The following is a 14,327-nucleotide window of genomic DNA, read 5'->3' as shown; positions in this document are numbered from 1 at the left end:
CGACCCACCCTCTGGGGACACAGAGAATCATTAGAGCTCGAACGTGGCTCTTCGCTGTCCAGAACTTCCCTGCCCCGCACCACCCGCTAGGCTAAGGACGCCGCAGAATCCCGTCCTCCTATCATTAAACGGGCAGGACAGCCGCCCGCGCGCGTCCCGGAGGCACCAGCAGGACTGCGCGGGCGCGCGGGCCCGTGGGCCCGGCAGACGCCGCTTCCGGGTCACGTGGCCCGGCTTCCGGTTCGCACCACCCCTCAGCGAAGAAGCCTCCAATAGGCTTCCTTGGACTCAGCGGTTACCTGCGCTGCCTCCGGTGCCGCTGGCGACCGTTGAGCCGCTTCCCGCGCGTCGCCTAGCCCGCCCCTCAGCTCGCCGCAGCCCCGGCTCCTCCCTCGTCCGGCCCCCGGGGCGGGGTCTGTCAGCTTGCCCTCCCCTCTCCGCCTAAGCCTGCCCTCCGCCAGCCGGGTCCCCTCCCCACAGCACCACGGCTTCTCTTCCTCAGCACGGCGACAGGGGCTTCCCCTTAGCCGCCGCCGCCGCCACCGTCGCTGCCGGCCAAGCTCCGCCGCGCCCGCGGCCCGCGGCCGCCGTAAGTCCCTGGGGACGAAAGGGGGCGCCGGGGATGGGGGAGAGGGGGAGGGAGGGCTGGGCGCGCCCCCCGCCACCCCGCGCGCGCCCCGACGACCCCACCCCGAGCCTGCCCGGCCCGCCACTGAGTCGCCGCGCCCGCAACTCACTTCTCTCCGCGTCCGCGCCCTCCGCACCACTCCGCGCCGCGCCCGTGGATGTGGGGGCCAGTCCCGGGCTCTGCGACAGCCTCGCGGCACCTGTGGTTCGGGAATCGCCTCAAGTTTTGCGGGGCGCTTTCGGGAGGGGCCGGGGGCGGTGGCGGCCGAGGACTCTTGGCGCCCCCTGCGCGGCGGCGGATGCCATTGTCTGCTCCGCTCCTTGCCTGTCACCTCGCCCGGGCTTGGTCAGTGATGGAGTGTGGCCACGGGAGTGGGGGGGAGGCACCGGCGACGGCCGGACCCGAGGAACGCTGGCCCGGAGCCCGCGCCGCGGCTGAGCCCATTGTTTTTAATGACAGTCTCGAGGAATTGTGGTGCCCTGTGATTTGCGACAAAATCAAAGCATTGGTTTTTAACACGAGGAAAGGAATACTCGTGCATTGCAACCGGGTTTCGTCCCATGTTAGGACATAATTTATTTTAAGGAGAATACATTGTTTTTTCGTCCTGCAAAGTGGTAGGGCGGATACAGGACCCCCTGCTCCAGACAGCCTTGAGCCCATACTCTTCGCAAGCAAACCCTCACCCTTTCTGGTCACCAAGATCTAGGAATACGATGTCCATTCTTTTCCAAGTTCTGGTAACGGGTTTGCAGTAAATGTCCAGTTGATGCTTCACTTGCTGCCCCCTTTGAATGCCGCTATCTTCAGGACTTGCACGGGAGGCACTTTGGTATCACCTAATAATGTCCTTATATTTTGTTCCCCTGACGCATTTTAAGTGAGGTAATAAGACCATTTTAACTTTACTAAAGTTGAATTGCCACGTCATACATTTCTAGATATCTTGTTGATACCTTTTTTGAGTGGTTACAAAAAGCGACGATAATTTCTTACGGAAATTTAGGGCCCATTTTTATTCTACATTGGTTCTGTAAATTTCCCCTCCCCGTGTTCAAATTCAAGATGGTGTGGTGAATCTTGAGAATCATGCTTGAATCTTATTTGCAGTAACGCTGTTAAAGGAACTTAACAGTGGTTAAAAGAAAAAAGGATACCTATGTGAATTCTGCCTTTAAATTACCTTTGTAGAAACAATACTTCTGTTTGCAGTTGAGATGACCAATTGGATTACAAAAAGCTTGGCGTTAAAAATGAAACATGCAGACTAATCAACACATTTGCAGATCACAAATAAATACATACAAATTAGTTTAAGTATAAAACACACTAGAATTCAGCATCCACTGTATCTGTAGATATTATTTTTTATTTTAAATGAAGTATTTCATGTAATGTTTCAATACTAAATCTTATTTAATAAGTGTAAATCTTATTGTGACCTTTTAAATGTTTGTTTTCTTTTTCATAATACTACATTAACTCAGTTCTAGATTTTGTACATATTTAAGTTGGAATGTTTTAAAAGTCAGATGAAAACATACTTTTTTATTAAGGAAAATTTGTATTTATGGGATTTTTCGGTTAATATTTTGGATCATTCTGTTTTGCTTAAAATATGCCATCATAAACTGAGGAGAACATTCCAAGATATAAGCTACTGTCTACAAGTAATTCACCCTGGAACTAGAACGGCCTCAGGATGAAAAATAGCAGGTCTTCCGTTTCTTTCGAAAGTACCCAAACCAGTTGATGTCTACCATTCTCTTTTGATGCATATAGAGAGTGCGCAATGTATAGCACAGGTAGAAAATAGTTTCTTAAATTGAAAGAGTGATCTTTATTTTTCTTCAAAAATTTCACTTCAGCTTATTACCCATTTTTCTTTTTTCTCCTGCACACTCCCCTCCAAACTTAATGTGGAACAAGGTGGGATTGGAAGGTTTGCATCTAGAGGAAGATCTGTCCAAAAGAATTTTTTGCTATTTTAATTGGCATAGAAATATTGATGGCTACTAATCATTTGTCATTTAAATGCCCCATCCCCTAAAGCTTCTCTGTGAAACACATAATCTTAACTTTATTGATTCAAAGTATTACATGTAATCTTGATTTTATTTATCTTAACAGATGCAGTTTATGTTGCTTTTTAGTCGTCAGGGAAAGCTTCGACTGCAAAAATGGTATGTCCCACTATCAGACAAAGAGAAGAAAAAGATCACAAGAGAACTTGTTCAGACTGTTTTAGCACGGAAACCTAAAATGTGCAGCTTCCTTGAGTGGCGAGATCTGAAGATTGTTTACAAAAGGTATAATTTTTATTTGTCAGAAAGGTGAAATAGAATCAAATGTTAGGTCATTTAGGAAATTGCAGACTTTAGTGATGACATTTATAAATAATGATTAATAAAGATTTAGATGAACTAGGTTTAAGGTAAAGCTTTGTGTTTTTAAAATAACTGGTGTTTTGATTGATAATTACTGAGGCTGAAATGATAAAGGCAGGGAAATAATTTGAAAACTAGTTATATAATTAAAGGCATAAATGGTTATTCATGCTTAATCATCTTTATAGAAGAGTTTAATGAATTCATTTCATTGCAGGGGAAAGTAGGGTCAGTATTTTAAATTGTGTGAGTAATTCTCTGAATTTAGACAAGTACAGGTAGAGTCTAATTCTTTTTCCCCGAAAATCTATGAAGTAATGACTAATATTTGACATGCCTTTTATCTGATTTTTAGAATCTTACGTATAAATACCTTGACTATGTAGACTATTTCAATCACATAGATGTTTTCTTTGTGTATATATGAGATGTGTTTGTAAGTAGTGTTTATTAACTTTTAAGTACCCTTGTTGCTATGGTGGGGGTGCAATTAAATATGACAGATAATTTTGTCAAGGACAGATGTTTTTTAAAATTTGATGTTTTAGCCTGTAGGCTTCCACACTCCTATTCCATGTCATGGCAGACATCACTGAGCAGTCATACCCTTGATTTCCACTGAGCCCTGAGGTTGCCTCAACATTGTTATCAACACAGTTCTCTAGGACATTCTAGTGAAAGCCTAATTCATCAATCCATTAAATAAATACTCCTTGAGCATCTGTTATTGGTCATTTGAAGGGTCTAGGAGGCAGAGTAAGCCCTAAGAGCCATTGTTTCCTCTCCATCTATCCTCCAAGCTACGCTCTACAAAGATTGAGCTTTAGGACCAACTCACTTGCCCTGCCCATCTGCCTTCAGGCTTCCAAATAACATTAGCCTAACATAAAAAGTACCTCTTGCATTATCCTTCAGCTGAAAACAGTTTAGTATGAAGAGCTTTGCACACACAGGACTGGAAACACAGTGGAATTTCTCTTATATCTTCATTTCTCTGTCTCCACTTCTTCTCTCTCATGTAACTTCCTTCTTAAGGAAGATGTGAATAAAAGCAGTGATGGAGTTTAAAAAAAAATAAAAAAAATAAAATTTGATGTTACAAAATGACTCATAGATTGGCTTTTAACACTAAAATTTTTTTAGTGCTATACATCTTTATTTTATAAATATCTGAAACCCTGAATACCCTAAATAAATTTCTCAAGATTGTTCTAAGTAGGTTAAAAGAAATAAACTTTCTTCTTTTACAGAACATTTTTTGAGGGGACATTTACTTCATTCCCCATTTGTTTCTTTTTGAATAATTTGCTGAATTTAAGATAAGAGCATTTCTGCATATAAAAAGTTCTGCTGTGTGGGGAGTATGCATGGAAGTAACAGTATGGGATACAATGAGGGTGGGAGAGAAGTCTGGTTTTCTTCTCAGCTTCCCTTTATTGCACTCCAAATATGGGTTGGATATTTTGTCAGGGAGATGGCTGGGAAGAAATGGAGATTACAAGACATAGAGAGTTTCTTAAATATTGAGGACTCCTCTTTATTATTTAATGATCTTTGGTGATTTTGTATCTTTGGGTGATTTTGTATCCAGTGTTCCGTTTGGTCTTATTAAAGATCATAGAAAAATCATATCATTTGAGAGGTGAGAGATGTTTTACAGTAATCTAGTCAGGTGATTTTGTTTTGTTTTGTTTTAAGCTTTTTGCCCCATGGGTAGAACCTTAAATAAAATGAGTGGAAGTGAGGCTGCTCCATGTGAAATCAGGAACAAAGATCCTGTATCCTGGCTCACTTGGCCTTTACCCCTCTGCACAGGAGACAGTTCTTGAGTTTGAAAACTGCCGTTGTTGATCAAACTTCAATTTTATAAAGAATGCAAATTTGGGAGAAGTGACTTGTCTAGGGCCATATGCCAGTTAGTGATTGACATGGGGCTACAACTCAGATCTTAAGCTTGGAGGCAAAGATTTTAAACAGGGCTGGAAAAAGATCAAGTTTACATATCTTAAAAGATTGAACTGAGACAATGGATGAGGGCAGGAGGGGCTGAGACTGGCACCTGCAGGATCAGTAGGAGACTACGTGAGATCCTGAACCCAGGCACTGGAAAGGAGGGCTATCACTAAATAGCCATTATCAAATAGGCAGGTTTGATAAGACTTGGTCACCTCTAGAGGTGGGAAGAACATAGGAGGCTGAGGCAGGAGAATCACTTGAGCCCAGGAGTTCAAGTCCAGCCCTGGCAACTTAGTGAGACCCTGCCGTCTCTACAATTAAAAAAAAAAAAAAAAAAATTGCTGGGCATGGTAGCATGCACCTGTAGTCCTAGCTGCTCTGGAGGCTGAGGTGGGAGGATTGATTGTGCCTGGGAGTTCAAGCCTGCACTGAGCCCTGATTGGGCCACTGCACTCCAGCCTAGGTGACAGAGTGAGACTCTCAACAACAACAACAAAGTGGAGAGAGCAGTGAAGAAAAGGGAGGAGTGGGGTGATCTCCACATTTCTGGTTTGCTGATGGGGTACAAGGTGAGCTAGAGAACTCGGCTCATTTTGGGGTGAGTTGATTTGGGGATGTCTATGTGACTTTCATTAAGAGAAGCCTGATTTTCTGGTGGGATGTGGTTGATGTAGGTATGGAAGTCTGGGGAAAATAAGACAAAGTATTAGATCACCAGCATTCAAGTGGCAGGCAAAGGAGATGAAGAAGGGACCTTCAGAGTGGAATGAGAAATTTCACCAATGCCAGATGTTGCATAAAGTTCAATGAAAGTGAGGAAGGAATCTGGTAGATTTTACAGTGAGCATTTCATATAATGCCCTTTGCCAGAACATTTTCAGTGGAATAGTGGAGATAGAACTCTTGATGTAATGGGGCGAAGTGTGAAGAGGTGGAGAAATTTAAATAGCATGTGTAGACTATTTTGGGGAACTTTGCTGTGAAGGACGGAGACGAGGTGGTAACCACTCATAGACATAGGAGTGGGGGACAAGGCTTTTAAAAAAGAAGGTGTGAGAAGCTTAAGCTTATTTCTAGATAGGGGAAGGAGTCCCCCGTGTGGAGGAGGAAAATACCAGCAAGGGATTCAATCCCAGGAATGGGCTGTTACGGGAAGAAAGGAAAGCACTGCTTGGTGTTCATGCACATGTCACTCAGCCCGTCCATCTGTGTTGAGCCACTACTTTTTCTTTTGAAAGCTACAAAGGGTATCTAATCCAACTCTGACACTTATATCAAGCACCTTTAAATAAAAGGTGGACTTAAAAAAAATAACAGCTTTATTGAGATATCAGTCATATACAAAAGGTGGAATTTATCAGCTCTTTATACGTTCCCCCTTCCATTTCATACTGAAAACCTCATCTACTCTACCACTTGCGGACATATTTTTTGTTGGTATAAACAGGTGATTTGTTTTCCCTACTGCTGGAAACGAAGAGCATTTTAAGCAAGAGAATTACTGCTTAGCTCCTGAGAAATTCTGGACTAGGACTTCTGCTGTTCATATCAGCAAGTGATTTTTGTTGTTTTTGTTAAATTATCTCATCTACGTTCTTCATCCTGAGTATTTGGCATACAAATTCCCCTTTTGAGGGGGGAATGATGGATAAGAATAATTAATATTAGCTGAAAAGACAGACTGAAAATCTGGGGACTTAAGTTCTGTTCCCTTTGTAACGTTAGCTAGTTTTATGACTTTAAACAAGTCACTTTGTTTCCTTATCTCTAAAATAAATGCTCTTGAAGGTCCCTTCAAGACAGAATACTGTGCTTTTTTGATTCCTGTTTTGTGTAGCATTTTGTGGAAGAGTCACTGGATTAAGGTCTTTTAAAAGTAATTTAAAAACATGTATGTCTCCAAATTACTAGCTTGATAATTTGTTAAAGAATACTTATTGATTTTCTTTACTAACAAAAGAATTTTTAATGACATACCAGTGGGTATTGAGAACACTTTAGCTACATTCACCCACAGTCAGCTGATATTTAGCTGATATTTAGCTGACTGCAGAGAAGTCATGTGTTTTGAATATAAGAATAGGCACTTTCAGATGTTCTCTGAGTGCCAGTAATTAGAGTAAGCCTTAATCCACTGTGCTAAAAATAACCAAACATACCTTTCTTCTTACTAGTCTATTATTAATTTTACTTCAGATTTAGACTTACAAATAGGCACTAAGAGAACAAAATGAGCTCATTATTGAATTTTTTAAAAACCATTTGGTCCTAAATATAGGAAGTACACTTCAGGTTCTCTTGGTAATCTTTTACTAAATCAGTATGGCATTTTTTATTTCTCTCCTCTTCAAAGCTCTTAAAATATTGTTTTGAGCACATTTTAATTTTTGCCAGGTATGAGATTACTTTAATGCAACTGCTGGCTATAGTTTTTAATGTAAAACTTAGGCTCTAGAGTCAAATTGCTGTTCCTAGGCAGGTTACTCAAACCTGGGTCTCTTATCAATGCAAATAATAATGGTATCTCATGGATACGGTTGTTGTGAGGATTGGAATGGTAAAATATGCAAAAACCTTAGCCAACATTTAGTGTCTCATTTAGGGCGAGGATTCAGTGAATGGTACTTAATTGTTATGTTTCTGTTTTTTTCCTTCCCTAAGCTTTCTGGAAAGAGGTACATTATTATCCTGATAGCTATCTGTTCACCTACACCAAAGAATTCATTAATTTGATTATTCTTTTTCCATTCTGAGTGAAAGTAAACATTACTGGCTGGGGCTTAGACACATCGTTTCTGATGATTTTTAAATTAATGCTTCCAAGTGATTCATGCAGTTTAGGACCTTCGACTAGTGTTTAAGTGCTTTTTATTTGTAAGGAAAGAGGCAGTACTGTGGATAAGGAGCGAGGATGGTACGAGCATTAGATTGTTTAATAGTAGTAGCATGAGGAAATCTTTTTTTTTTCAATTTTAAATTAACTTTTTATTGACAAATAATGCAGAAAAAATACATAGAAATTATAGTGTAGAGCTTGATGAACTGTCGTAAACTAACCACACCTATGCAACCTCCATTTAGATTAATAATAAACATTACCAACGTCATAGAAGACCCCTGTGCAAGTGCCATTCACTATCCTTTCTCTCCCATGCAAGAGTAACTATCTTCTGGCTTTGAATACTATAGACTTTTATTGCCTGTTTCAGAATTTAAATTAATAGAAACGTAAAGATTATATTAGTCTGCTTTAACCTCTTTCTTTCAACATTTTCTTTTTTTTACCAACAAAGATTTTTTTTTTTATTATTATTATACTTTAAGTTTTAGGGTACATGTGCACAATGTGCAGGTTTGTTACATATGTATCCATGTGCCATGTTGGTGTGCTGCACCCATTAACTCGTCATTTAGCATTAGGAAATCTTAAATAAAAGGAATTTTACTTGAAACTGTTAGTAAACTTTGTATAATAAATTATTTAGCATCCTGTTCCTATCAGCTAGTCATATCTGGTTTTTAATCTACCATTTTTATGTCAGTCCCTTTAATCTTTAGTTTTCTTAAATCAGGGAATCTTATGTATCATTTATCAGTTTCCTCAAATTCAAAGTTCTATTTAATGAGCATGGGTTAGGGAGGATGGAGAGTTGGAATACTCCATTCTCTTTTTAAATAGATAAACAAAAACAGTAGAGAGGGAGCACTTTGTTAAAGTTGGCATTGATGCCCTGTTTTGTCTTCCATGACTTATTCCCTTCACGATGATAAATGAACACATGTGAATACCTCCTCTCAATAAGACTGCAGTAGCCCCACCATTTTAAATAACTTACTGAGTGTTGAAGTCGGGTAGAGTAGACATGCACAAAGTCATGATACATATGCCAAGTGAGTTTGTATGATACAGTGGAAAAAGGCCTGGAGTTAAGGTCAAAAGATCAGGTTTCTTATCCCAGTACTAACACTTGTAGGCACTGTACTCTTAAGCCTCATTTTTTTTTTGTCTTTTTTTAATCTGTAATCAAGGATGAAAGATAGTACTTGCTGTTGAAAACATCAAATAAGATGAAATGGTTTTAATAATAAAATTAATGCTGTTGTGTGAATACTAGTTATTTTCATACTAAGGAGCAAGAATTCATTGAGTCTCAAAACGGGTTGTTCGTGTTATTCTGTATACAGTATTATTTTACATTAATGCTACAAGCAGTAACTGTCCATTGTGTTTTCTAAAAATCATTTAAGTGATCTTCAGTGAAAATTATAATCTCCACTGCGATGTTCTGGGTTTAGCCTATCTTAGGTTTTTATTTTCTTTCTTTTCAAAAGCCTTAAATACATGCAAACCATTTTAAAATGCCCTTTTAATCCTCCTCAAAGAACTTGCTATGCCTCAAGGTTGAAGTTTTGCTTCCTTGGGTCAGGCATAACCTGATTCCATATGCTAGAATCGTAATTTGAAGGAGAATGTAAGTTTCCCAACCTTATTCCCTCTTCTAGGGTAAATAAACTACACTTCAGTTCAACAGTGTAGAACTTGGTAAATTTGAGGACAGGTCTCTGTTTCCCTTAAGTGACAGGAACTTTCTGTTCTCTTTCTCTAACTTCTGTAATAACGTGGAGCTGTTGTTGTTTTCGTGTGGTTTATTCCACAATCCTAGAAACCTTTTTAAAAACAGTTCTATGCTGTTAGAAGTCAAGAGCATAGTTACCCTTGGGGGTGGGAGGTTGTGACTGGGAGAGGGTAGCAGAGGAGTTTCAGGGTTCAGTAGTGTTCAGCTTATTGATCTGGGTGCTGGTATATAGTTGAGTTCACTTTGAAAATTTATTGAGCTTGTAGGACTTAAGGTCTTCTCTGTGTGTATATTATACATATTCCAATAAAATATCCCAAAATATTGACCTCACCTTGACATTATCTTCAACAAGTCCTCCTTCAGTTGGAAGGTTTGTTTTCTTCTCTGTACTTATAGTTTGAATTAATCTGCTATATATTTTGTTTTTATTAAGTAAACTTAGGAAAAACCTGGGTCTGCTATGTTTTAAAATGTTTATAGAAAAGAACCTGAAAGGAAGAAGGGCAAAATCACTTATTCTTTCTAAGTGGTATGATTATTTTGTTTTTTTCTTTTTGCTTGCCTATGCTTTTCAAAATTTCTCTTCTGCATTTATTACTTTTGTAGTCTACGAGAAAAATCTGTACTGTTGTGAAAGAAGAAATAAACTGTATAAACTTGGGGCCTTTCATAATAGGATATGAAAATATATTTAGAAAACATAATTATAGGGTAACAGTTTTTTTCACATTTGTACTTTGTTACAGATATGCTAGTCTGTATTTTTGCTGTGCTATTGAGGATCAGGACAATGAACTAATTACCCTGGAAATAATTCATCGTTATGTGGAATTACTTGACAAGTATTTCGGCAGTGTGAGTAGTATTTTATTTTAGGAAATTGAATGCCATAGTATTTTTTGGAACCTTTTCTCTAACAAGTTTATTATTTGGTTGTCTTGGGGATTCTAACCGTGGGAGAGGGTGGGAATGACTATTTATTAGTAGAAATTATTAAGTTGTCCATATTGGGAACATGCAGAGCCCAGTCTTATTTAGCTTGTAGGAATATGTTTTCAAGTACTTGAGATTTGGAAATTAAGCTTACTTAAACCAGTGATACTTAGTCATTTTTAGAAAGAGTTAAGATTGATTCACTCTAGTTCGATTTTATTCACTACCTGATAGTGAATAAGCATCTTCTGCTTCTGCAAGTTTTAACAATGTTTTCTTTTCTTTTTTTTTTCCTTTTCAGGTCTGTGAACTAGATATCATCTTTAATTTTGAGAAGGCTTATTTTATTTTGGATGAGTTTCTTTTGGGAGGGGAAGTTCAGGAAACATCTAAGAAAAATGTCCTTAAAGCAATTGAGCAGGCCGATCTACTGCAGGAGGTAAGCTACTTGTTCTCTTCACTAGGTACTAGAATGTTTTGCTCTTGCTGGGGAAGTCTCATTCATCATTCTTACAGTTTCAGAAAGTACCCTGAAGCATGCTTGGCATGTAGTGTCCATCCATGTGCAGTTTATTGACTGGAATATGTGTCAGTCACGTCAACTCAGTTATCTATGGATGGATGGTTCAGTTTGGAGATGGTCTGTCGGTCAGGCCTCTTCCCAATGGCCCTTTTTGGACCCTAAAACACTGGAGTCTAAACCTTTAGAGGACAGACTACTTGAAGAAGGGAAAAGATTGGCTGAAAGTAGCAGTAGGTTGAGAACTCTCCATCTATTGCTTCAAATTGTTTAAGATAACCCCTTTTTCATTAGTGTAGATAATCAGGAGTTGACAGTGAGATTATGACATTTTAATTCCAAATTGGCTCATATTTTACCTCGTGTCCATTAAATGCAAAAGTAGCCAAGCAAATGATAGTGTTTTCTAATTATACTTTTTGTAGAAACTTCTAGTTTTTTTGTGTTAGCAAAACTAAACAGTATTTGCATTTCTCTTTGCTCTTCTTAAATAACAAACCATGTTCTGTGAAACTGCATTCTTGTCTTACCTCCATATCCCCAGATGTGTTAACTCCCTTTTCTTTCTAATTACCATAGTGATCTTGGGTTAATCGTGCAGTTGATGCTGATGTACCTTCTATTTCTGAAGCTTAACATTTCATAGATAAGGCTACCTTTTTCCAAAAACTTAATGATACCTTAATTCAGATACCAAATTAAATTATGCTTTAGAGCTAATTGTGATTTTTATCATATGGAAAGCTTACAGCATGAGAAGTGATTAGTAAATTTTGAAAAATGAAATGTGTTTTCACTAAAGTAGTTGTTAAGTGTGTGTTTGCATGTATGTAAAAGTCTTGAATATTTTTGGCTCACTGGTTCATTTTCCAGAAGCATTGAAAATATGAGTTTGTATTTCCAGTTTATTTTAGTCCCTTCTTTGTTACATACTTGTTTATCAGTTTGTTCTTGTCTTTTTTTAGTCACCAAAGGAGACTTTAAGTCCCATTTTTTAGCCTTGGAGGCATTCAGTTTTAAGGGAGTGAAATAAGGGGAGAAGAGTAACTTACTTTCTCCATTTTAACTTCTTAACTCTTGGACTCTGTGAGGAAGGGAAAGCTATTTGAGAATCTCACTGCATCAGTTACTGACTGGGACAGTTGTGGGGATTGCTTGAAGTTGAGATGACATCATCTGGATAGACATCTACTAAATGTGAGACAACGCATTGTACACTTAATGATCTTGTAGTTATCAGAAGAGTGGTTAAGGTGCCTGCAAAAGTGAAGTATTAGATTCGCAGCCCTGATGCCATCCACTCTTCAGCAGTGAAATGAACACAGACCTTTTGCCTTGTGTGTACAGTTTGCCACAGTGGTTTACCAATTGATTGGAAATGTTATTCTGGAGGTTTGTTTTTAATATCAGGACTATAAGCATATACTCTACTGTTGTAAAATTGGTTTTTAAAGTTAGTATCTCCTTATTTTGCTGTTCACTAATCAGACTTTTTAAAAAAATTAGGTCAAAACCAGGATTATAAATTGGGAATTTTTCATATATGTCTTCCCTTGATCACTTTCATATTTTGTCACAGATCTGTATTCTGCTCTGTCAGAACCTGGCATTTCTTCCAAGTTTTTCCATCATTTTCTGATTAATTACATTGGCTTTAAAATGTATTTAAAGTTATTGAAGTTCAACTTTTAATTTTAATATTTTTCCTGGAGAGTAATTTTTCGCTCTTGTTGCCCAGGCTGGAGTGCAATGGCACGATCTTGGCTCACTGCAACCTCTGCCTCCCGGGCTCAAGCGATTCTCCTGCCTCAGCCTCCCGAGTAGCTGGGATTACAGGCTTGCACCACCATGCATGGCTAATTTTGTACTTTTAGTAGAGACAGGGTTTCACCATGTTGGTCAGGCTGGTCTCGAACTCCTGACCTCAAATGATCGGTCCCCCTTGGCCTCCCAAAGTGCTGGGATTAAAGGCGTGAGGCACCGCGCCTGGCTGTGCCTGGATTTTTAAATGCTACTGGGAAATTGCTATAGGCCTTAGAATATGACAGCAATGTTAAGTTTACCTTAGAGCATATATTTAGTATTTAATGTACTAGGGGATAAAAACATTATTGCAGATCCATATTTATTTGTGTGTGTATATGTACATATGTATATATATTCCCCTGTGGGAGTATTTTAATAGTTAATATTGTCCTTCTGTTTGAAGTACTATTTTTATGTCTTTTTTTTTTTTGAGATGGAGTTTCGCTTATCACCCAGGCTGGAGTGCAGTGGTGCAATTTCGGCTCACTGCAACCTCCACCTCCTGGGTTCAAGCAATCCTCCTGCCTCAGCCTCCCAAGTAGCTCGGACTACAGGTGCACACCACCATGCCCAGCTAATTTTTGTATTTTTAGTAGAGACGGTTTCACCATGTTGGCCAGGCTGGTCTCAAACTCCTGACAGGTGATCCACCCACCTCGGCCTTCCAAAGTGCTGGGATTACAGGCGTGAGCCACCGCGTCCAGCCTATTTTTATGTCTTTAATTGGGGAAAGTAAGTGCAGAGAGAAAAGCATAGGATGAGTATGGTTGGTCCCTGTAAAATATTCCTTACCCCCTTGTAACCTTTGTTTAAAATAAAGAAATGAATACTGTTAATTACAGTTCCTTGTCTTTAGAAGAAAGCTGTGGTCCTGTTTCTCTTCTGTGACTACTTTTACATTGCTTTGTACACAAATGAAACTTGAGTACCACACTGAGACGTTGTCTATTTAGCAGTCTGAACCATTTTTCTTAGCCATGTAGGTCTTGGAGAAGCAGTAGGTGGTGGTCCATTCTGAATTTAGAGTGAGAATACATTGTAGGTTAAGGCCATTATGAAGCCAAGCTCAAGTCTGTGTGGAGCAGTAAGGCTTCAGGTTATTCTGTTCTCTTCAACAACATACTCTAAGAAGAAATGCAGGAATGGCAAGATGCATGTTTCCTAAAAATAGATTCATTTATGTTTTTGATGCATGATACAAGTTTACATCTGTGGGAGAGTATTTGAATATTTTATTCATAAAATAGTGAGTGGAATAAGAGAAAAAGCACTCCACAAACTGCTGGAAAACTTTTTGTTTTGGATACCATGACAACAAAAATAATTATGATGGTAACTAATGCTTGAGTGCTTGTATATGAGGCCCTGGGCTCAGCAGTTTGCTTTAAGCATCCTGTGCTAATCCTCAAGACACTCTGTGAAAGGTTAGAGGTAGCCTAATGAGAAAGTGGAAGCTCAGTGAGGTTCCATGACTGGTCTGAGGCCACCTGGTTAGCAACTGGCAAAACCACGATTCT

General features: G+C 39.2%; 1 protein-coding gene across 3 annotated transcripts in view; it reads left to right on the top strand.

The window, feature by feature from the left end:
• The first annotated feature begins 253 nt into the window (after window positions 1-253).
• Window positions 254-14,327, top strand: part of AP1S2 (adaptor related protein complex 1 subunit sigma 2) — a 30,114-nt gene continuing 16,040 nt past the window's right edge. For all 3 annotated transcript variants that reach the window (XM_030807160.1, XM_030807161.1, XM_030807162.1), the window contains exons 1-4: window positions 254-589; window positions 2,759-2,937; window positions 10,298-10,406; window positions 10,786-10,923. In XM_030807160.1, coding sequence (XP_030663020.1) covers window positions 2,759-2,937; window positions 10,298-10,406; window positions 10,786-10,923 — 426 coding nt within the window. In that variant the 5' untranslated portion in view covers window positions 254-589. The remainder of the gene's footprint in view (window positions 590-2,758; window positions 2,938-10,297; window positions 10,407-10,785; window positions 10,924-14,327) is intronic.

The sequence above is a fragment of the Nomascus leucogenys genome, chromosome X (genome assembly GCF_006542625.1).
Source record: "Nomascus leucogenys isolate Asia chromosome X, Asia_NLE_v1, whole genome shotgun sequence".
NCBI classification, from domain to species: Eukaryota; Metazoa; Chordata; class Mammalia; order Primates; family Hylobatidae; genus Nomascus; species Nomascus leucogenys.
The sequence above is the reverse complement of the archived record's forward strand: the minus strand, read 5'-3'. Positions and strand labels throughout refer to the sequence as shown.